We start from the raw sequence: 24,963 nt of genomic DNA, 5'->3' as shown, positions 1-24,963 counted from the left end.
CTTGATAGATTGCTGTCAGTGGCAACTTAGTAGTCACATAAAAATTGATAACATCAAAATATTTTCAACTATTGAGTCAATCACATACCAGTTTGCTTTCCACATCATTAAAACAATGCAATTAGTCTCACTAAAAATTGAAATCCACACTTTCTCTAAAATCAGATTGTTTTAACCTACTTATTGTGTGAGTATTCATAAAATCTTGCCAAAAATGATTTTTTAAAAGCTCATTAGTGGTGCTAAAATGTTCCTTCTGTACTTGCCTTGCTGAACCAGATGTATTTAAGTGATGCTTAGATAAACAGACAAGTAAATAAATAATTAGGCTCAGGTGATTACCAAGAAGGCTGTTAGCAGAACACATCTTACAAACTACCTTGAACATCTCCATTGCAAACTTTCCAGAATAAAAGGCAAAAATAAGCTATTTCATAGTACTAATATTTAAATTCATAAAAAGAATGCATTGGAAAGTGATAGAAGGTGGTGCATAAAATTTTGTGACTTAATAGCAATTGTTAGCTAAGGGTGGTATGATTCAATTTCTTCTTATCATCCCTATAACTTTTTCAAATAATAAGTATATTTTATAGTCAGAAAAAATGACAAGAAAAAAATAAATGTTTTGGTACAGTTAATGAATATTTTTAAATGCCTACTGGAAAAATGCTTACTATCATTTTTGCTAAAGAAATCCAGGTCTTTATGTATTTTTAAACTATACTGAAACCTGTTTGATTGAATGTTCACTCTTACTCCCACTTTCTAACTATGTTAGAAAACATTACATTTTAATGGACACCTCACTTCTACAAAGATTTTTCACAAACCGCTGCTGATATTCTTGGACCAAAAATCAAGGCATAGAGTAAGATGATAAGATAATGGCCTATTATTTGTGACCCATAGCCACGTTATTACTATTTTCATAAAAGGGAATTATTTATCAAGGATAGGCCCTCATGTATCCCAACTACAGACACCACTAAACTATACGAGCAAACACATTTGTTCTCAGCTTTGGCATAAAGAGCTCTTTCTTACTCTTTAGATGGAATTAAGTAATGTTATGTTCTGCTACAGGTTATTTCCAAATATGCCCCTTTCATTATAGATGTTTTATTTGTTCTAATTAGTTACACATGACAGTAGAATGCGTTTTGACACATCATACACAAATGGAGTATAACTTCTCATTCTTCTGGTTGTACATGATATAGAATCACACTGGTTGTGTAATCATAATATGTGCATAGGGTAATAATGTCTGATTCATTCTATTATCCTTCCTACCCCATACTCCGTTCTCTCCCTTCACACCCCTCTAAGTACATCTATTCTTCCCTAGCCCCCCATTTATTGTGAATTAGCATCTGTGTATCACAGAAATCATTTGACCTTGCATCATAGATTTTTTTTACTTTTAACTTATTCATTTTTTTTATTTGGTGCCAAGGATCTAACTCAATGCCTCACACGTGCTAGGCAAGTGTTCTACCACTTAATAAATTCTTGAATTTCCTTAAAAAATGAGAAAGACCAATTTTCTACCATTTTCCTCAATATGTTTATGTATTCAGAAAACAAAGTGATCAAAAGCATTCAAGAGAGAAAGAAAATAAATATTTTTTTTCCGTTACTCCCATTGGGAGAAATGATCCAGCATATGGTTTGATTATTAAGTTTGCCTTAATAGTTTCTAACTCTGGAATCACCAAGATTTTGAATGAAACTTGTCTCAAGAGAGAAACTATTACTAATGCTTTTGCCAAACACATTTTATTCTAATTTGTTCAATAATTAGGAAATACATTAAACCCTTTAAAGGAAGAAAATTAAAATAATAACATGAGACTCTGAAGTTTATTAATGCTTTCCATTTTGTATATTTTAGTGCATTAAGTTTTTACTTCTGTACAATATTTTATAAATTTATTTTCATCAGTCGAGTATATTACAAATCATTATACCAAGTTTTTAAAAGTGTTTAATATTTCTGTACACAACATATCTCCTATTGGTTATCTAAATGTTACAGATATTCTGGGTTCTATGAACAACCTAAAGTATTCCCAATGGAAGAACAAATTATTCTAACTGTGACACTATATCCTCTGGTGGAGGATGGCTTTCAGGATAAACACTGCATTCCTTTAACAAAAAGGAGTGAAATGGCAATGCCACCTTCACTCTGACAATTTTCTTTCAAGAGATGTTTTGTAACATTCCATCCGTGCCTGTCTATTTGTATGACATGTTAAGAAGGAAATTCTGAGTAGAGGGAAAGCAAATGCTTTTTCTTTTAAGATATTTTCTTTCAGACATCAGTGAAGTTTGACACCTTGATATACAATAACCCACCCTCTCTTCAAAGCTGGTCACCCGAGGCCCTTCTTGTTCTTCACCATAGCAGTATCTTTCTTCTTTGTCTGAATTCTCCCCATCATACTTAATCATATAAGATCTAAGAATAAGGAGCCCCATCTTAATCCATTGTATGGCTACATGCATGTATACATATATAAAGCTATGCATATGTCCTGTGTTATACTCTTTAGAGAAATTTCAACACTTTCTTTACAGTCTGAAGGGGAAGTTTTCAGCAATAAAGCTCTCTCTGTATTAGGAACTCCACACTGTACATTTGGAAAATATATGCCAAATTTCTCCAAGGGGGAATCATGGTCCTATTGTTCTGATTTGGAAACTGGCTAAACTGGTATGTGAATCCCCCAACAAATATGTAGTGAAAAGGAAAATGGTATTTGATTTTAAAAGGAAAAAATGATAAATAACCTATATTAGCAGAGAAATCAAAACATGATTTTGCCTACCACTATCTATCATACCACATATTTGATTTATTAGTGCTATAGACCAATGTACTTGCCAAAAACATTTGTAGGCACTCCTGTACTATGCCACTCAGTACCTGATTCCTATTCTTGAAACACCCCAATGAAACCAGACAAGCATAAACGAAACACACTCCAAGTGAGTTGCTCCACCTGACTCATGATAATGATACATGTAGCATTTCTTATGCCCCTATAAAAGAGGTCTAACACAGTGACAACTTAAAGCTCAATAAATACTTTTATAATTTTGTTATTAAATATATGCTTACGTCTGACTCTATCTAGACATGAGCTCTTTTAAGGCATTAAGCACATTTCATCTAAAACTTTATCTCTAGAACTTTATCATTAAAACTTATTAAATAGGGCTGGGGATATGGCTCAGTCAGTAAAGTGCTTGCCTTGCAAGCACAAGGCCCTGGGTTTGATTCCCAGCATGCAAAAAAAAAAATAATAATAATAAAATAAACTTATTAAATAAAGAGAAAATGAATGAATGAAAAAGAAAAGTTAGGGGTTGGGGATATAATTCAGTGGTACAGTGCTTGCTTAGTTAGAATCTGCTAGGTCCTGGGTTCCATCCTAAGTGTGTGCACACACATACACACACGCACTCACACAAGTTGCATAGCAATATCAAAGATGTGAAGCAGTGCATGATTGATTTTCAAATGTCAAGTGAATACAAAGTTTCTTAGTTCTGTATGTCTATAAAAGACTATATCATCATTGGATTTCTGAAAGACAATTTTTAAATCTATAAGTAAACCATTTTTCCATATAATTAAGTTTTATTACCAACTTAATGGGGAGGATATTAATAATTAGACCTCATCAGTTGCTTGAACCTTGTGTCACATTCACTAGAAAAATGATTCAGAAATATTGATATTACATAATGAATTTCTGAAATTGGAAAATTGTTGAAAATTGTTCTTAATCATCTAGTCTTTTATTTACTCAACAAATAATCATTCAGTAACTACAGTGTGCCAGATAGTGTTCAAGGCAGGCACTTGGGATAATCAGTGAAATTTTTAAAAAAATAGACAATAAACAAAAAAAAACAACAATTATAACAACAAAACACCCTCACCCTTGTAGAATTTAAATAGCAATGGAAGACAGACAATAATCAATAATAAGGTTAGTAATATGCAAACTAAATATCATATTATATGGTGATAGATACTATAGGAAAAAATAAAGAGAAGTGGGCGCACTTGCATCCATGGGTTTGTGCTTTGGAATGAGTAGACAGCCAAATTAAGAAGGTGCTATCTGAGCAAAGACTTAAGAAGCAAAGAGAAGGGCATACGGAAATCTGTGGGTAGGGTACACTCCCACTCAGAAGGAAGGACCAGAACAAAGATCCTAAGATAAGGCAGTTGTTTATAATGGAAAACCATAGCCCAAACTAACTCTGTTAATATGAAATTGAGAAAGTCATGAAAAAAGCAACCGGAAATACATGTTTTAAGGAAGACAAATTAATTAAGCAAGGAAAAATTCATTGAAAGTGCAGATTTTAGCCTTCCCTTGCAAGATTGGTAGAGTTTTGATAAATGGAAAGGAAAGGTTCTGGGTTGGTACAGAATCAGAAAAATACATCAAAATCAATTCATGCCTGCTGGCAGTGGTGCACACCTGTAATCCTGGTAGTTCTGGAGGATGAGGCAGGAGGATTGCAAGTTTGAGGCCAGCCTCAGCAATTTAGCAAGGCCCTAAGCAACTTGGTCAGACCCTGTCTCAAAATAAAAAGGTCAGGTGATGTGGCTCAGGGGTTAAACACCCCTGGGTTCAATCCCTGAAACCAAAAAAAAAAAAAAAAAATTTCATGTGGGAGCAATGATTTTGGCTGGAAGTTAGTTCATTGCTTCAATTAAAAGAATGAGGAAACTTAAATGCCAATATAAAATGTTCCAATTTTCTTTCATGGGTGATGTAAATCAGCTAATAGTTACTGTAGAAAATCCCAAGGTGAATACATATTTGATAAAGATTAAATTGAAGGCTTTGTACAGATCAGATTAAAATAGCTATTAAATGATACAATTTTAATCCAAAGGAAATCAACCCAAAATGCATTTTATTTACAATAACAATTATTATACTGTGAGATTATCATTTGACCTCTCTTTTATTTTTTTTCTTTGTAATGAAAAACTGCAAATGCTCATGTAAAATTGTAAGACTGCTACAATAAATTTCCATACATATTCTCCACCTATAGTCACTACTTAGCAACTGTTTTCCCCTTTTACCTTATGTGTTTTCATATATTTGGGTAGACAAAAAGACCTACTATGTATGCAAATTTTTAGCACATATTGTTGAACCACATGAGAGTAAATTGTAGACATTATGACTGAATTCTTCAGTGCAAATCTAAAAACAAGGGTATTTTCTGACATAATCAGAGTACATGTATCAAAATCAGGAATATCGAAAATGATAAAATGTTAATGTCTAATATATAGTATATATTCAGATTTCAGAAATTGTTTCAATAGATGCTCTTTATATCATAGTTCCCAACCAGAATTATACATTACATTTAGTTGTCAAGTCTCTTTAGTCTCCTTTTAACCTGGGATAGCTCCTTAAATTTTCTTTTATCTTTCAAAACACATTTTTGAAGAGTAGAAGCCAGGTGATTTTAATTTAATTCCCTCAGTTTAGGTTGGCCTGACAATTCCTAATGTTTTAAATGTTTATGTGTTTCTGGCTAGAATAATACATGGGTGATATGCCTTCTTCTTACATTACACCAGGGGACAAGTAATATCACTTTGTCCCATTACTAGTGATGTTAACTTTGGTCAGTTCTGTAAGATGGTGCCTAATTTCACCTTAGTCATTAATAAATAATCAGCAGGGAGGTATTTGAGACAGTGTGAATATTCTGCCTCACCAAACTTTCACCCGATAATTTTTTTCACCCAATAATTTTAACATCAGATGATCATTCTGGTGTGAATCAATTGTTATTATGATGACTGAAAAATGATGATTTCTAACTCTATCATTTCTTGTGTATTTATTAGTCAGCATTCTAGAGAGAGCATTCCCTTTTTATTTGTTTATAACTAATATGAATTTATGGATTAATGCTTTTTTTTCCAAATACTGCCATTATTCATTTTAATTCATTTTTTGAAACATACCATTTATGAAAGTTCCTTACTTCAAGGGAAAATATTCCCAGCTTAACACCCTTCTTATCTGGTTTGGAAGAGGAAAAACACATTCCTGCTCTAGATGATAGTACATTTTTCTCTCTAGTTTTTTGTTTTGTTTTTCATTTTTAATGGTTCAGTAACATATAACAATTAAGTTGCAAAGGCTTCTGGGACCTTAGTCTAACCTAAGCCCTACTTATGGGTCCTAGCCAATGACCATATTTGCACTCTTGATTGGCAGCAAGTAAAAGTTAATTTGATGATTTGGCTGAAAATCAGTTCCCAAAATGGCAAACTATACTACTTTGAAGGTAATCTTTTGTCCAAATGTTTGGTTATAGATCAAGCTGTTTCATTCAGGGGCTATTTTCATTTTCATTACTCTACTTTTTATATTCCTTGCCTTGTTCTAAAAAAACTTTTGCAAGAACATAACTGCTATCCTTATATACCGGTTTATATCTTCTCCAAACATTTTCCTGATATTATGTGAACAGCAATTCAGTTGCTTAATGTGTTACCCCCCCACCAGATTATAACTGCTTCTAAATTGCACTGATGTATTGTAGAATTGAGTTGAATATCTTTGTAGGCTGAGCATAATTATCCTCCTGCCAGGAACAAATAAGTTATACTGCTCCAGAGAAATAAATATGCATATGAATTTATGAGGATGGATAAATCCTTATAAACTTTAGCTCTATATAACACAATGAGAGAAGAAAAAATGTACTTGGTGAGGCTAATGAATAAACTGGAATCATTATAGTGTCTATCATGAATTTCCTCCACTAAGTTGAATTTTACTGCATATAAATCAGGACAGAACATTTCAAAGGACTTTATATAAAGAATGAACCAATTTTAGGATGAACTATTTAAGAATAAGCCACCTAAAATCAATTATACATTGAAATATATATGTAAATATATATTTTATATATATAATAAAATATATATGTAAATATATACTTACATATATATACATTGAAATATATATTTACATATATATATATATATATATATATAGAGAGAGAGAGAGAGAGAGAGAGAGAGAGAGAGTTGGTGGGGAGAGAGCATTCAAAGAATAGTGATACAAAATGAAAACTGCAGCCAGACACTGTGCCATAGGCCTATAATCCCAGCAACTCAGGAGGCTGAGGCAGGAGGATCACAAATTCAAGACAAACCTCAATAAGTTATTGAGACTCTTAGCAACTTAGTGAGACCCTGTCTCAAAATTAAACAAAAATAAGAAGAACTGGGGATGTGGCTCAGGGATAAAGTATTCTGGGTTCAATCCTTAATACAATAAAATAAAATAAAATCTTCAAGTGAGTTCATGAACACACATTATGTTTTATTTACTTTGTTTAAAATATTTGCTTCTTCGAACGTTTCTAGCAGAAAAAGTTTACAAACAATAACACCAGACCTAAGCCAATAAAAAATAGGATCCCAAACTATACTAGGTAATTACAGCCAGATTAGTGTAAACCAAATGCATTTATTATTTGCAATGTAATACAATATTCTAAGAGATGGCATGCACTTTATTTTAATTAGCTGTTTCTTTTAAAGGGTTGCTTGCTCCAACTGTCTTGATAAGAAAAAAATTGTAGTCATTGCTCAAAATGCTTGTAGCAAATCTAGTTTTAAATTGAAGCAATTTATTTCGAAAGTAGTCTACCACTGCAGCAATAATCAATGTGTTTTCCCTTAGCCTATACTGGAGCTTTCCAAGGACTATTGTTAATTGCCTGTAACTAAATGACTGCTGGTGCCCTTAAATGTAACTCTTTGGCACTTGTTCATTTGTTGTGTTTAACCGAATGCCAGTTTCCCTTAGGTTTTGCCTACTGATTTTGCTCTACAATTTTCAATATTCAGTCTCAGTCCCTTAAAGGGGGTAGAGTCTATCATTTTAACAAAATAACACAAAGGCTAAACAGATTTTTAAAGGTCTGCACTTTCTCTTTCCATCCTCAGATGTTGAATTGTGCTGAAATGGAATCTTTTTATTTTTTAAATACTGCCACTCCAGGCAACTTGAACTAGAGCTGAAAAACAGATTCCATTTCAAAGGGAAAATGACATTTGCTGGGGCAACAGTATTCACATTCACATTTTAATGTAAAGATAAAATGTAGCAGTGGGCCCAAATAATTTCTCTTAACTGTGACAGAATTTAACCCCTAATACTTTTGTCCTGACCCAAGGATAAGCAATAATAGTTGGTTCTCTTATTAATGAATGTATCCAGCTTGGAGCAGAAGAATGTGGAGACTAAATCTAATACACCATTTTCTTTTTGAGAATCAACACTTACACATACTGTATAAATCAATGTGACTAACAAATAAAATGGAAAATATGTTAATCTGCACACATTTATAATATGTATACATACATAGTATATTAACATAAAATATGAAGTAACTGAGGAGCAGGCACTGTTGTGTGCACTGTGGGAAATGACAAAGTTTCCTTCCTGGCCTTTTTATAAGGATAGTATATGAATACCATGTTTTTGTATGTAATAATATAGAGTGGAAGTGGGGCATCTGAGATTCTATCATGTGCTCAGATAAGTTAGCTCCTTTTAAATGCTTTTCCTTTGGACCAGTTTTTCATATTCCTATTTTTAGTAAATTACTATCTGTGGCTCAGAAGGGTTATTCTTGCTTATTGCTCATTAAGTGACACAGGACTGTTTCTATAATTGCTAAGTAACAGCAACCTTATTCTCTTACTACATTTCAAACATTATTGATGGGCTAAATAAATAAAATATTCAAGGTAGTAGGTATAATTTTTTGAATGGCTCATGACATCTAGCAATGGGAAGAACTCATGTATGAGCAATTCTCTAAACAATAAGAACTTACATTCATACATTTTTTCTCTAATTTATTCATATTCAATTTCTAAAAATTAAAAATAAAGTGTATGGAGACCAGTATTATGAACTCCATTTGAAGAAAATGAGAGTTCTGTTTATTAGATTGTTAGGATTATGTTTGGGGCATAGTTTTTGTTTGTCTCCAAAGCTATTTGACTAAATATGGGCACTTAAGGTATGCTTCATGCCTAGGCCTGGTTCCATGCCTCCAGATGCAAAGGGTATGCTTAGGGGCACTATAGAGGAGTCATTCCCTGCCTGGGCAATTATCTACAGCAGAACAGCTGTTCTGACTCCATTATTTCTTTTGAGTTTCTTCCCAGATAGACCTTGGGTCAGAACTTACAATGACTTTTTATTAAAAAAACGAAAGTAGTAAGAATTGAAGTATGATTTGAAAAAGATAAAATTCATAGCTCTTAGGTGTTCAGTTGAATGAGTTGTGATAAATGCATACAATTGTGTATCCACATGCAAAAAGATACAGACTATTTCCTTTACCCCCCAAAGTTCCTTCTTACCCCTTTCCAATAAATTTTCCCTTCATCCATCCCCAAACCGTGTTGGTTCTGATTTCTATCACTATGGATTATATTGTTCTGTTCTTGAACTTGAAGTAAAATCAAACAGTAGATAACACTTTGTATCTGACTTCCTTCACTGAACATAATTTTCCAAGATTCATGCATGTTATATATATCAGTACTTTACTCTTTTATTACTGAGTATATTTTCTCCCATGGACATACAATAGTTTATGTATCATCTCCTGTTAGTGGACTTTTGGAATGTTTATGGTTGTGGCTACAATGAGTAAGACTATTCTGAACATTCTTGTACAAGTCTTGGAGATATTTAACTTACATTTCTCTTGGGTAAATACCATGGAGTGTAATTGATATGCATAGGGCAAAATTATATTTTAGTAGAAACTTACCCCAAATATTCCAGTGTAATAATACCATTGTGTATTCTCACTAGCAGTGTTTGGAAATGAAAGTTAAGTGATCTTGATTATTTTTCTGCTTTTTTATGCAAGTAACTTTAGAGTTTTAAATTGTAAGTATTTAATATAGTAAATTAGAAAATAGAATGAATCTTTTAAAAAAGCTATAGTGTGGGCTGGGAGTGTAACTCAGTGGTAAAGTGGTAGCCTTGCATGCAGGAGGTCCTGGGATTGATCCCTAGCATGCAAAGAAAGAAAAAGCCATTGTCTAAATACTTATCTCTTCTATAATATGCAGTGTGTTTTAAATTACATTTTTCTGGTGTATAAACTACCTCTGGGTGTAAGTTCCTGTTCTATGAAGATTCTGTATATGGTGAAGTTTAACTCATATCCTAAGAGAACCAATGCACCCCACAGTATTATCTACCGACTTATCCTTTCTGTTCACATCATAGGAGTGAAACATTATTCTAAAGAGTGTTTTTTATTTTGTTCCTGGTACCTTTGCAGTAGGATCTTGTGTGTTTCTCACAAGGGTCAATAGATAGTCATCTCATTCTTCCACACTTCATATTAATTTACTTGGACTCTAAAATATTTAATTCCTCACTTTACTGTTTCTTCCTTAAATTCATGAAGTCCAGGCTTTTTCATAAAATATTTTCTTCTATTTCCCATTTAATTTTTCTAAATAGAGAAAATACACTTGTTAAATAGTAATTGTATGCATTTAGTCTATTAAACTGTTGAATTAGGAATAAAGGCCTAAATCATAAGAAATAGGACTAAGGTTTTTTTTCTGTAATTGTTACAGGAAAAGTGCTATCGCTTGCAAACACAGACATCCAATGTTCTTATGAAAATACAATGTGTACACTTTTAAGATTAGTTTCCACTGATACTCTAGTGTTCCAAGCATGGTTTCACTCCATTTGTAAGAGCTCGGGAGTGATTTTTTTGGTGGGGGTACCAGGGATTGAACTCAGGAGCACTAAACCACTGAGCCACATCCCCAGCCCCTTTTTGTATTTTATTTATAGACAGGGTCTCACCGAGTTGCTTTGCACCTCACTGTTGCCGACACTGGCTTTGAATTCAAGATCCTCCTGCCTCAGCCTCCCGAGCTGCTGGGATTACAGGCATGCACCACTGCACCTGGCTCAGGAGTGATCCTGTAACCTAAGAATATGTGTTACCACAGATTGAAAGTTTTCACTCGAAGCCTACATCAACTGTGTTACAAAATTACATATCCTATCCACTGGTGATTTCTCTCAGAATCTAAAACATCATTATTTTAATATTTCATTTCAGAAATATTAGTACTTAATGGCACTTAAAGAAACTAGTAGTTTTTGAGGTAGTAGTCAGCCTCAGGAATAAATAGCTACCTCCCAGTAATAACATTTAGAATAGAATGATCAAGAACAACATGAATACACAGACACATAGGTAAATTTAGTTTCAATATGTGTACATGGCGACTTATAAGAAACCTTCATTTTGTTATAATGTTCATAAGCACTAAAGGAGAAAAAAAATTTCACACGCAAATTTTTCTGATAATTATTTATGTAATAGAAGCAATCAATACAGCAAGTGTCAAGAAAACTCCCCTTTCGGATAGAATGTAGTAACATCCCTGGTATAACAGGAAGCAAAGAAAACAATTAGGTTTACTGAAAGGAAAGTATTAAAAACATATTTTGTTGTGATATCCACTAGGGGGCCTACTTCTTAAACACAAGTACTCATTTAGCCTCCAAGATTATGGTACACCTCCTGGGCCTGGACTCAAGTCCAGAAAGATGTAGTTCCGAAGTCATTGCTCCTGGCCAAAGTCAGCAGGTAGCATTGATTAGGCAATCCTCTGGACACTCTCTGCAATAGTCCACAGTGCCCTCCAGGCATTGCACTATTTGACACCTCAATTTCCTTTGGTCCCAACTCCCAGGTGAAAGGTATCAAGATTCATATTGGGTGAGTGCAGAATCCACCCTGGCTTAAAAGCTTCATATCCACAGGAACCAATATTTCTCTTATCTCCAAAAGCATAGTTTACAGTATCTCCAAAGGGATATGTTTATACATAAAAGTCACTGCACTCAGGCAATTCCAATATTATAGTTTTCAATCAGATAGTTATAATGCTCTCAGTCCAAATGCAATCAACCAAACAAGGTTCATTTTTACCATAAGCAATGTTACTTAGCAACATAGTTACCACATACCACCTTATCCAGTTACCAAGGAAACAGCTGAAAGTTATGGAGAGGTCAAATTCTCATGCAAAAAAGGAAGAGATAGTGGTAACCCATAACCCACATCAGGTCTCATCCAAAAACATGTGAAATAAATTGAATTCCTGGTTTTTAGATGTGAAAATTGTATCATTCTCTATTGCTATTTTTTCCAGAGCTAATGTACACAGTTGAACTTGCTGGAGGGCTTGGTGCTATTCTCTTGCTACTTGTTTGTTTGGTGACCATCTATAAATGTTACAAGATAGAAATCATGCTCTTCTACAGGAATCATTTTGGAGCTGAGGAGCTAGATGGAGGTAAGAATGAGTTTACCGTTTATTGTTGTTTCTGAATATTATTATTTTCCCTGCCTTTATTTTATAGAAGGGAAAGAAAAGTTACCTGCAAAATTGCTGGCAGCAGATCTTATAATCTTTCCATGTTCAGTTATAAGTTCATCATTTGTACTGAAATATGTGTGATGCTTTGAAGCCAGTAGCTATTTTCCTCTGGTAGTTATAAAGCAACACCTACCCTTTTTAGAATTGTATTCCAAACATGCTTACAAATTACAAACACTGATTGCAATGCCACCAGAGTGTTCATTTTCTCTCACCTTGTAATCAGTACTGAAAGGCCAGCTTTACTTTTCTATAGGTAAGGAGTGTCTCCTTTAATTGTGTTCTGTAGCCCAGGAGTTTGAAGTGAATCTCAATTTGTTCCTGTTAAAACAGATCAGTATAATAAACTGTACTGAATGTTTTAGCATTCATCCAGCAGTCTTTCCAATCTTGTTTATTTAGCTATATTTAGATAGGCTAATTTTTATTCTAAGTGTGGACCAACAGATAAAAAAGTGTACAAGCACATTGTTTTCATAATAACACGTCTAACATTTTTACTCAAATTGAAGTAAATATTGTTTTGTGGAAATCATAATTATTCTTTGCTTTCGGTCAGCCAGGTATATGTGTACATTCTGTTACAAATGCTGAGGTACCACAAGAAATCAAACACATGCTCGAAAGTGGGTGGGCAAGGCCATCTTTACTTCTGCTAGAGGGCATACCACCAGCACCTGGCTAGCAAGCTAGCAAGCACCTGGGTGGTCAGTCCACCTGCTTATATCCCTCTTGCGGCACTGACCCTCACCCTGACTGGAGGAGCTCAGGGGTACAGGCTGTGAGATTGGATAATTTTAAAATTAGGGTGAGCAAAGGGGAGGACTGTAATCAAATGATTACAATGGATCCAATTAAGGCTTTATTCTGAAAATGGACCACTGGACCTCCTCTATTTCTCACAATTCTAAGAAAAACTTGGAGTTCTTAAAATTGAACTCCCTAAACCACTCATTAGAGAAATTAAGCAATCGTTTCCCCCTTCTTTTTTTGGTCGATTGAAAAACGTAAGATAAACATGCACTATAGGAAGCAATACAAATTGGCAATGAATAATGCAAATTATAAAGCCTTCTCTATCATATTTATAAACATTTTTCACTCTCAGTTTTGCATTCAAAGTACAAAGGAAAAATTAAGCAATTTCCCTTGTTGCAAGCTGTGCAGGGTCCTCTGAAAGAAATTCATAGGCAGAACTGGAGGTTGTCAGTCTTGTGAAGAGGAGCAACCTATTGTTCTCCCTTTCCCATTAGGGTGAAGTCTGGGCTGCAGCAAAACTGTGGTTTTGTTTGTTTGTTTGTTTTAAGTGATGGTTTGCCTAGTTGTTCTCTAACTGTTTTGCCTATTCACATAAATTATTAGTTTTCTTTGCTACTGCTTCAAAGAGATGTGAGAAAATTGTCAATGTCAGAGCAATTGTTGGATGAGCATACCAAGCAGGGTGTTAGACATTCTTACAATCATCCTTGCTAAGCCTCACAAAAATTCTAAGGTCAATATTATAATCTCCATTGTACTGATAAGGCAACTGACTCTTCCAGAGGTTAAATAACTTACTCAAGTTGATAATACAAGTATTACTGTAAGTGGCCAAGGCGGGATTTGAAAATAGACTTATTTTATCGAATACTAAATCCCCATCCTATTTTTTCTTTTAAAATTTTGTGTTCAGTATAATCTAAAGATCTCCTGTCATTTGTACAATTTGCACAGTAGATGTTATTGGATAAAAGCTGATATTGTAAACAAGTCTTACTTTACCTATTAACCCTATTTTGAATATGTTTGTGTTCCTAATGGTCTGAATGATTTTACACAATCCATAATTTTTAATGTAGCTTTTATCCATCATTTTCTGAATGTAAAAAATAATGGAATATAATAAAAATGTGAATCATATGCAGTTGAACTTTCAATAATTTGAACTTTCCTCTGGGGATCCTGCTTATTGGATTTCACTGCTATTTTGAAGCTGTTGAGTTCTCAGGTTTTCTAAAGTGTTTTAAGCAGAAAAACAGAGCAAACAGACACTAACAAATAGTATTCTAATAGATGAGAAGGATCTCTCAGAGCTAATTTTGCTAATAAATGCCTTAGAATTTGTTAAAACCCTGTCCCTAGGGCCATGTTGAACACTATCAGGGATCAGCAGAGTTTTCCTTTACATGACACTGTGAATGCATTCGACTCAAAGAAAACTAAGATAATGAAATTAACTATCATCTACATAAGGTTAATGTACAAATAATTCCCTTAAAAGGAAGGGGAAAAGCAAAGACTGCCACGGCAGTGATTTTTCAAATTGTTTTTCTGGTTTTGTACCAGGTTTTGAACCCAAGTGCATTTAACCACTTAGCTACAGGCCCAGCCCTTTTTTATTTTATTTTACTTTATTTTATTTATTTTGGGACAGGGTTCCACTAAGTTGCTTAGGGCCTGGATAAATTGTAATCCTCCTGCCTCAGCCTCCTGAATTCCTGGGATTACAGATATGTACCACCAAAACTACTTCCATTTTTTTTTTGAGAAGGAATTATTACTACAAGTGCAATGACATGTGTGCCCTCCCTGTATTAAAAGTAGACACTTTCCAGCTGGAATGGTGAGTAGGACCCCATTCTTAACTCTATCCTGCTGCATCTAACCTGACTTATAGAACTTCCAGAAAAGACATTGTTCCATTAGAACCATAATACAATAATAGCCATAATGTGTAAGTCCACAATCTATATCTTAACAAGAGTTAGGCACATATAAATTTCACAATCTTTATTTCTTTAGTCATCTAAATGTATCCAAAGTGCGTCTGAAGTTCTCATTTCTACCAATAGCAAAATAAATAAATTAATTAATTAATTAATAAAATCTCATAACATTGCAACCCCAAGATAACTGTCACTTCTGGTTTGAAATTTGGCTTCTTATGGGGTAACATTCAGTTTTAAATTGAGATTTTCCATTTCCCTTTGCCCCCAAGAAACTCATTTCTAGGGAACTCACATACAGCTTTCTGATAAAGGGGAAAGGCCTCTGGTGCCTATGCCATCTGTCGTATTTGAGATACTCCTACCAGTTCTTTGGACTGCCTGAGTACTGGTTACTCAAGGCCAAAATCTTTGCTGTAATTTGCAGATACAAGCTTCACACAGTTGGTCAGACTATTCCACTGGAAATTTCAGACACACCTGTATTTCTAGCAACGTAATACTCTGCTACATGGAAACCCATCTCCCTCTTAAAAAATATAATCACCTCCTTAACCTATTGCCTCTTTAACAGGCAAATCTCATGTTGTATGCAGGATTTCTCTAAAAAATCATTTCCCAAGACCATCCCTGGGGAAACGATCACAAATCCTTTCTCTTCACAGATTCTGCTTCAAACCATAGAAGCTTCTGTTAACTCCTTCATCTCCCTGGGACCCGGAGTGCCCTTCTCAGAAACCCAGGCAGCCTCTGTATCTTAATCACATCCCCTTATGTCCTTGTACACATGCTCTTATGATTTAATAATGACATATGCTTCCAGTGGTGGAAAGCTTCTCTGACCTCATCAAATCCCCATGATTCCTAGCTCTCCTGAAAGTCTTTTCCTCTTCCAAAGAAGAGAGAACTGTTAAGGGGAACAAGCTTTTCAGATCCTTGTCTTGTTTTTAAAATATGTAATTCAGAGGTCAAAACTCCTTATTCTTGGCCATTCTACCAGATTTACCTCCCCTCAAAGGGGAATTCATAAAATTCTCTTGGAAGTAAGGAAAAGTAAAGAACGTGAAGAAGAACAGGAAAACAAAGTTTAGCTAATAGGAAGCCGGGGTGTAGCTCAGTGGCAGAGCACTTGCATAGGTAACATAAGGTTATTAGTATAATCCTCAGAACCACACATGTACATAAATGTGCACACACACACACACACACACACACACACACACACACAAACTTTAGCTAATAGTTTGAAGTCATGGCCTAAGACAGTGATATAATAATAGATTCATTGAACATTTATTGAATAACAAATGTGTTTACTTCTACTAATCATACAACTAGAAATGACTCTTAATTCCAAGAATTGCTGCCATTGTATCAGATGGAAGATGGAGTATTTGGTATTTGGGGCACATTCAGCCAGTTTCTATCAAGTTGATCTGATGGGTGTTAATTGATTATATTAGTTCTATATCAGAAAGATTTTGATATAGAAGAATTCTGACATGTTTCCGCAATAGAACATGCTTTGATTTCTTGGTTTATTCATGTATCTCCCTGTCCCTCCTCTACATAACCTTACATTTTATTGTTTCCCCTGGATTCAGGTCTCACCAGTTCTCTTCTAATCTAATGTGAGAACACCCAACTTTTTGGATCATATTAACATTTCTATCTTTAATTACATTTGTAAACTCATTATTCCTAAATCTAACAATCCTGCTTCCAGTTCTGCTGTTTAAGTTTTATTTTTTCTAGTTCCTGGTTATTCCTACCAGGAGAGATCCCAAACCCTCCTTTTATTACCTGTCCCCCTCCCACAATTCATTTCTTATCATCCTCAATCTTACCCCTCAGTTTTTGTACCATCTTTTACTTCATTGGCCATACTTTCTCCTCACCTGCCATTTCCAATTAGTTTCAAGATCAGTAAATTGCACCTCTTGAAGTTTCACCACTTTTTTTCCTTACCCTTAATTACAACTGCTTTGCCTCTGCCTCCTATACCACCTTCTGGCTATCATTCTCAAGCCCCCACTTAATCCTTCACATTCTGACAGAAATTATCTAAATACAAAGTTACTGTGATTTTTTAAAATGCCCCCAAAATAAAAAGCCCCATTTTGCCTGCCAGAATAAATCCAGTCTTCTTAGCTCAAAAGCAGTTGCTATCAAAAGGTGGCCCAACTTCCCTGTGCATCATTGCCACTTCCATGGGATCTGAACATGCACCATTCCAATTACAATGAGATGTTGGTCTTTGGACAAGCACAGTTGTTGAGAACTAAAGACAATGTAATTATGCATAATTCTCAAGTTCTTTTGGCTAAATGAGGTAACCATATCATTAAGTATTAGGAAAAGGTTAGCTACTCCCTTATCACCTCAATTCCATAATAAAATGAAAAATTGGACAAGTTCTGCCACATATATACTTATTAACAAACAGGCATATAACCCATCCACACTACCCCGTAGCATGTGTGTGTGTCTGTTTGTGTTTGTGTGTGTGTGTGTGTGTGTGTCTGTGTCTGTGTGTCTGTATGGTGGGGGGGTGGCACTCCAGTGGTAGGATCAAGCAGTCCATCTAATGTCATCCAAAAATATTCTTCATCAGGATATAGGACCATTGTGGATCTAAACCTAAAAGAGTTTCCCCAAGAGGGCAGGCCACTGAACCTGGTAGGGTCATGTGTGTCTCTAAATTATGCTAAGTAATCCATGTCTTGATTAGCACTGATTTCACCCTAGAGAGACTATTTCAAAGATCATATACTTAACAAAAAGTCACTAATTTTAGCAAAGAAATCCAATTTCTAAATCTGTTATGCTAATTAACAAAGCAGCTCTTTTTTCTATCAGAAATAAAGATAATTTAAATGCTTATAGGAACTGCCTTTTTCTAATTAAAAACTAGCTGACCATCCTGATAAGGGCAACCTCTTGTCTCTAGAGCAGAATTTATAAAAACACAGTATCACAGTCTGTGCTGGAATAATTCAAAAGAAAATACAAATATCAAAAAAACATGAGACTTCTTTGTTCCTCCATGGCTCTGCCTAGAGTGTCCCTTCCAGCTTTGTTTAAAAGTTTGTAACCCTGCTTTATGTTTATTTTTCCCAGAGTTTGGTTTGGGGATTTTTTTTTTTTTTTTGGTCGTTGTTGTTTTTCTCCCTCTGCCTGTGGGGTACCCAGGGCATGCTTACTCATAATGACAACAGGGCAAGCTTATAAGAACATTATAATAACTAACACGATTTCTATTTTAAAGATGAAGGAAAAGATCTCCTAGTCTGACATTGGGAGTTATTACAAGTATTGAACAAGATGGGTTAGAGCAATCTTTTATAATCTGCACTCCCACCCTCAGAAAATGTGAACATCTGTTTCATTTCAGGTATATGAAACAAATTGGCATTGATACAATCTTAGACTGTACAGTTTATTTTTCTTTGTTTTTCCCTTACAAGATTACTCTTTATTCATTGATTCAGGAATTATTGTCCTCATGTCCATCAGTGAAACACAACACTTCTGTAAATCATTTAGAAACTATAGGGCTAGGGTTTTATTTCTTGGGATTTAAAAAAAAATTTGGTGGTGGTGATTAAATAAGCTGCATACAGAGGAACAACCTAGAATGAGTTTTTGAATTCCTGAAGGAGATACATATAGTTCTTTTTGGTATTTGACTTGCTCAAAGTCATAAATTATTAACTGGTAGGAATCAAGCCCCTGTTTTTTTTTTTTTTTTTTATCCCAAATCCTATGCTTCCTGTACTATTCTGCTACCTCTTACCCTCTTAAGATTTCTAATTTGTTACCTGTTGCTCTCTTAAGGAAGTGAGGGAAGGAAATTAATACCTAATAAACGTTTCTTTGGGGCTGGACATTTTACTGATATAGGGACTCATTTTCCCCTGGATAGCTTCAGGAAAATGCTGTTTTATTTTATTTTTGGCATAGTTGGAGATTGAACCCAGGGCCTCTTGCATGCTAAGCAAATACTGTACCACTGAGCTATACTACTAGCCCCCAAGATACTATTTTATATATAAAGAAATATGATAGCAAATGAGTGAAATTCATTTGAAACTCAGGATTTGAGCTTTGCTAGTTTTTTTTTTTTCCCATTATGTCACACCATATTTTTTGTTTTTGTTTTTGTTTTGTTTTGTTTTGTTTTGGTACTAGGGATTGAACCCAGGGGCACTCACCCACTGAGCCACATCCCCAGCCCCCTTTATTTTCTGTTTTGAGACAGGGTCTCACCAAGTTGCTTAAGACCTCAATAAGTTGCTGAGGCTGGCCTTGAGCCTGTGATCCTCCTGTGAGTTGCTGGGATTACAGGAGTGTGCCACCATGTCCAGCCATAAATATTTTAATTAGTGTCATAGTCAACCGTTTGATACCTTATGGATTAAAATAGTCCAGAAAAGTACCAAATTGCACAACATGTAAACCGAACATTATTGTATAGTTTTAAAATGTGCAATTGAAGCACCTTTAGTTTAGAATATACTTGTAATGGATTCTCATGACACAAGTTAAATTAAAAGCAAGTGAATGTTAGTAAGAGTGCTTGCCTATCATATGTGAGGTTCTGTGTTCAAACCCCAGCAGGGAAAAAAAAATGTGCAACCTTTTTACTCTTTCAATAATCACATTCAATAATCACAAAATAAAAATATAAAGAATATATGTTTAATGCTTGCTAATTCAAATAAATATGATTAGACTATGCAAAGTTTTTTTTGTTTGAAAAATGATGTCTTAGAAATGTAAGAAAGTATATGAAAGCAAATCTGAGACATGAGATAGAAATGAGGCTTACTTTTTGAAAACTCTTATTTATTCATTTTATATAAATGGTATTTTCTAATTATCACAGCTTTTTGAGCTAACATGCCATAACTAAACATACAAAATAAGCTTTTAAATTAAAATGCACAATATATCTTTGAGTGCTCCATTCTCATTTGGTAACCCATTTGCTGAATATTGGCTTTTGTCACTAGGCCATTTCACTTGTGTGACTTATAAATATTTGAGAATAAAAAAGAAATGGCCAACTGCCAATAACATCTGACAACTATTCAATAGGTGTTTAAAGGTTAAAAGCTACCAAAGACCTGGATGTCAATCTCAAACCCTTTCTATTGTCAGCAAATCTCTTCTCTAGCCCAGATCCAATATAACCACCACTCTCATCTTGAGAAGAGAGTTGTCAAATTCCACTTTCTGATTTTTTAAATGGTATGTTATTCTAAAACATGCATGAATCCCTTGACTTCTCAATCCTCCTAAAGAGAATTGAAGCTAATATCTTTTCATATGTTAAAGAGAAATATGATTTTAATTATAACCTTTCTCAACAGTTTCAATTTGCCTTCCCCCATTAATATTTCTTAATAAAATTTTCTTTTTCTGTTGTTTGTGTTTTTGAGATGGGGTCTTGCTGTGTCTCTCAGACTGGTCTTGAACTGGACACAAGTGATCCTTCTGCCTCAACCTTCTGAGTAGCTGGAACTACAGATGCATGCTACCACTCCTAGGCTTCTTTTTTTTTAATTTTTTTTTTTTTTTTTTTTTTTTAGTTTTAGATGGACACAATACCTTTATTTTGTTTATTTATTTTTATGTGGTGCTGGAGATCAAACCCACTGCCTCACACATGCTTGGCAAGTGCTCTACCACTGAGCTTCAACCCCAGTCTCTAGCCTTCTTAATAATATTTTAAATTCATGATTTTATTTATTATCCCTATGAAATCTAAACTTTCTTGTCTCCCCTCAAAATACTTTTACAAAAAAAAAAAAAAAAAAAAAAGCCAGTGGACCTTTCAGTCAATGTAAAATAAAATCCTCAGGATCTTTTTTTACTTTAAACAGATTAGATAGATAGATAGATAGATAGATAGATAGATAGATAGATAGCTAGATTGATTGATTTGGATTCCAGGCATTTTGTGTTTTCTGGTTTTTACTGGTTTTGACTTTTTTGGGGTGAGACAACTCAGGCAGAATCTCTTGAAAATCATGAAATGAGTTAACTTAATAGCTATATTTGAGATTATGAAGAATTATCTGAAAGAATTATCCACCAACTACTGTTCACTACCTCTTCAATAAACAGAATTATAGTTGATAGCTGAAATTACAGAATGAGAAAAAGACTTGTACCACTCTATGACTACTTTTAAGATATTTATAAACCAAAGCTTAATTTAAATGATCATAGCACTGTCCCTTAAAACATTAGTATAATTTTGGTTTTTATAGTGATGAAACTGTCAACTTTTTCAAAGTTTCACTAGACACTTGAAGCTCATACACTTTAAGATTTATCAAAATATGCTCATACGGATATCAAAAACAATCTAAGAGATATTACCCAAGATGCATATTCAGTTGCCAAATGTGAAAATGGATGAGACCTTGGAATCCGTATGATTTTGAGTCCTGAAACTGCTGAATTTACTCTAGCACTGTATTTCTAGTCTGACAACAAATCGGGGTTTTGCTTCTTGTGGTAAATAAATACCTAACCTATTACTACACTGACATAGACTCTAGAGAGCGATAGAAATTAGGTATCAATCAAGCATGCCATTTATTTGAAGATGGTGCCATGGATGCTAGCAAAGGGGATTTCTATCAGAATGATAATGCTTGCAAATAACTCCTTTCTAATTAGGACATATAAGCTTAAATACTATAAATTCATCCAGATGACATGAAGTGATAACAACTGACTGAGGCCATAGTACCAATTCCTGAAGTTCATAAAGTACACTAATTACTTTATATATTAGTCTAGACAAGAACCTGTTCGCTGCCCCCCCCCCCACGCCCCTTTTCTGACATGAGGTTTCACTGTGTTGCCAGTTCTGGCCTCAAACTCCTGGGAAGTATTCTTCTGCCTCATCCTCCCAAGCCACTGTGATTGCCAGCATACCCCACCACACTTGGTTCCCTTTTTGAACAAAATGTGAATTTTCATCTAATTTGTTTTTATTGTATGCCCTCTGTATTAAAAGCATTTCTCATGGAACTGAGGGGGCAAGGTTCAATGTTTATGGTCAATTACCTTAAAAACTGACTGCAGTTGCCTGATGTCATCAAGACCTCTGCATATCTGTATTCCATTCTACAACAAAGATCCTCAAAATATAATCTTTGGACAAGCAGAAGCATCTTATGGGGGCTTGCTATAAATGCAGTTTCTCAGGACTTACAAATACTGAATGAGAAACACTGGAGGGGGTGCCCAGAAGTCCGATTTATCAAGTCTTCCAGATGTTTGTCATTTGTGCTGTAGTCTGAAAAACACATTCCTAGTGGCATTTACATGGGTCATAATTCTTTTTTTTTTTTAAATCACATTGAGCAGCTTCATTTCAAGACTATTCCAAAGGAAACTTGCTGAACTTTAACCCTCATAGCTCTTAGTAATTCCTTGAAAAGTCTAGTAAGCATGGAATCTACATATCCAAAGTCATCTGTCCTGAGAAATGGCCAGGTATTGAAAAAAATTCTAAAACAAGTCACAGGATGTGTCACATGATGCCCAAATGAAAGGCAATTTATTCATTTTTTTCAACAGGTATATTTGAACATCTTATTTATTCCTACTTACATGTCTGAGATAAAGATCATGAAGTCTGAAGGAGAAAATAAGATAAAGAACACAATATTCTAAATGAGAAAAAAGATCACCTCCAACTGAGGGAAATGAGGCTCAACTTAAAGGAAAACAAACTACAGATTTAGTTGTTGATTATTTATAGCCAGATATTTTTGAGCTTTCATAAATTTTGAATAGTGATGAAGTTTGGAAAGATCAATTTGTGGCTTAATTTGAAGCTGAAGTTTTGAGATGAAACTAGATTCTCTGCTTCATCAATTTCTTTCTGGGTTCTTGTCTCACAAATTTGAAGATAAAATCCATGGACAATAACAGTAGGGAAGAGTAAATGGAGCAGTATTTAGTTAAGTGAGAAGAGAAGTAAAGAAATAGAACTCCTGCAATGCAGGAGGGCACTTGAGGGCAGGAAAATCTGTTTTGGTGTACTAGCTTAGGGTCTTATATAGTTTTTCGGGATCTGAACATGGATCAAAAAAAATCTATGTTAAACAGGCATTGAGAAATTACTAAATTCATTGACTGTGTTCTTTAGCTTTGAGTTTTAATCTTTCCTTTAACTCCATGGGGTTCATCCCCACCTTCCATTTTCCTGCCATTCTGGGACAAAGGAGTCTTTGCATGTGAAAAAGGCCTTGATGTATCCATTAATGTTTCTACCAGGTAGTCTGGTATGGTCTTTGCATTGAACAAGACCTTAATTAGGGACCACTACCCTGATTGGCTGATCATTATGTATTCTTATTCTCCATAAGGAAAAGGAAATAGAAAGTGAAAATCAGGTAAAAATATAACAGCTGACAAATGAGTTGCGCTTGACCTAGGATGGAAAATGAACCTAGACTCTTTGTACTAAAGAATAGCTTTGAAATGACTGGTGAAAAAAGAAGGTAAATAGAACTTGCTCCTTAAGTTTAGACACTAAAGAAGTGAGATGCTTTATTATGAAAACTAAAATTAAATAAAAGGTGAAGAACAGAACTTGAGATAGGAAGCTTGTTATGTTGTAAGCATGTCAAGTGTGAGGTAAATGCTGAGAATATCCAAATTTAGAGGTCCAGGTAACATGTAGGAATGGGGGACTGTTTGAACTTCAGGAAAAAGATAACAGGATTGGACATCTAAATGAAGAAGATATCTACAAAGAAGTGGTTATTGGTGTTATGGGAGGAAAGGAAAATTTTAATGGAGAATAGACTGAGAGAGAAATAAGTGCACAATATCTTGTGGAATGGCAGCATTTATGGATTGGAAGAGATGTGCCCATGGAAAAGGAAGGGAAACCAGAAGCATACCATGTCATGTAAACTAAAATGATATCCATTTGGACCTTACAAATATGGGTGGACCACTGGTTTATATTTGTTATGATTCCTGAATATTCTCTCTTAGTGTTCCAATGTTCATGTTGATCTTATTTTAAACTTGTCTTAATCCTAGAGAAGGCAAAGGGCAAAGAATAAAAATCTCACTAGTGAATACCCCAGACTTAGGAGAGCTTCAGCCCTTTGCAGTGTTTGGGGGGCAATCTTGAAAAAAGAAACTTCCCAGAAAGAAAATATCATAGGCAAAAATAATATTACTACAGCTTACAAAATCCTCGCTTTGACTTGTGATTCTGGTACTACTCTTAGTAACACATTTATCCCCTAGAAATAGATTACTGACTTGTCTATTTCCTACTAGGCTGGAAGCAACTGACCAATGTGGCAATGAAAATTTAATATCTTATACAAAATGCATAGTAATAGCTAATGAATGAGTACTTTAACTAAATAATAATCCCAAATTATATACTGCTTTATTATGTGCTATGATTGCTTACTCAACTAAAGTGTTTATATCAGCACATAGTGCCATTTTAAACTGTCTTCCGGCCTATAGACAAAGCCTTCCTATACCAAATATAATATTTTCTGTAGAAAACTGAATGTTATTTACCATATGTACAATTATATCTTGAATGAACATTAGAGGAAATACCAAAATATGACACATTTTGGATGGTTACTATTTTCTAAAACTTTTTTTTCTTAAAGCTGCTATAAAAAAAGAAATCCTCAATAGTTAAAAGTTTTC

General features: G+C 34.5%; 1 protein-coding gene across 2 annotated transcripts in view; it reads left to right on the top strand.

The window, feature by feature from the left end:
- The window catches only part of IL1RAPL1 (interleukin 1 receptor accessory protein like 1), a 1,318,779-nt gene that overhangs the window by 1,289,710 nt on the left and 4,106 nt on the right, over window positions 1-24,963 (top strand). For both annotated transcript variants that reach the window (XM_079122889.1, XM_079122888.1), the window contains exon 9: window positions 12,311-12,454. In XM_079122889.1, the coding sequence (XP_078979015.1) occupies window positions 12,311-12,454 (144 nt within the window). The remainder of the gene's footprint in view (window positions 1-12,310; window positions 12,455-24,963) is intronic.

This window comes from Sciurus vulgaris, assembly GCF_902686455.1.
Source record: "Sciurus vulgaris genome assembly, chromosome: X".
Classification (NCBI taxonomy): domain Eukaryota; kingdom Metazoa; phylum Chordata; class Mammalia; order Rodentia; family Sciuridae; genus Sciurus; species Sciurus vulgaris.
The sequence above is the reverse complement of the archived record's forward strand: the minus strand, read 5'-3'. Positions and strand labels throughout refer to the sequence as shown.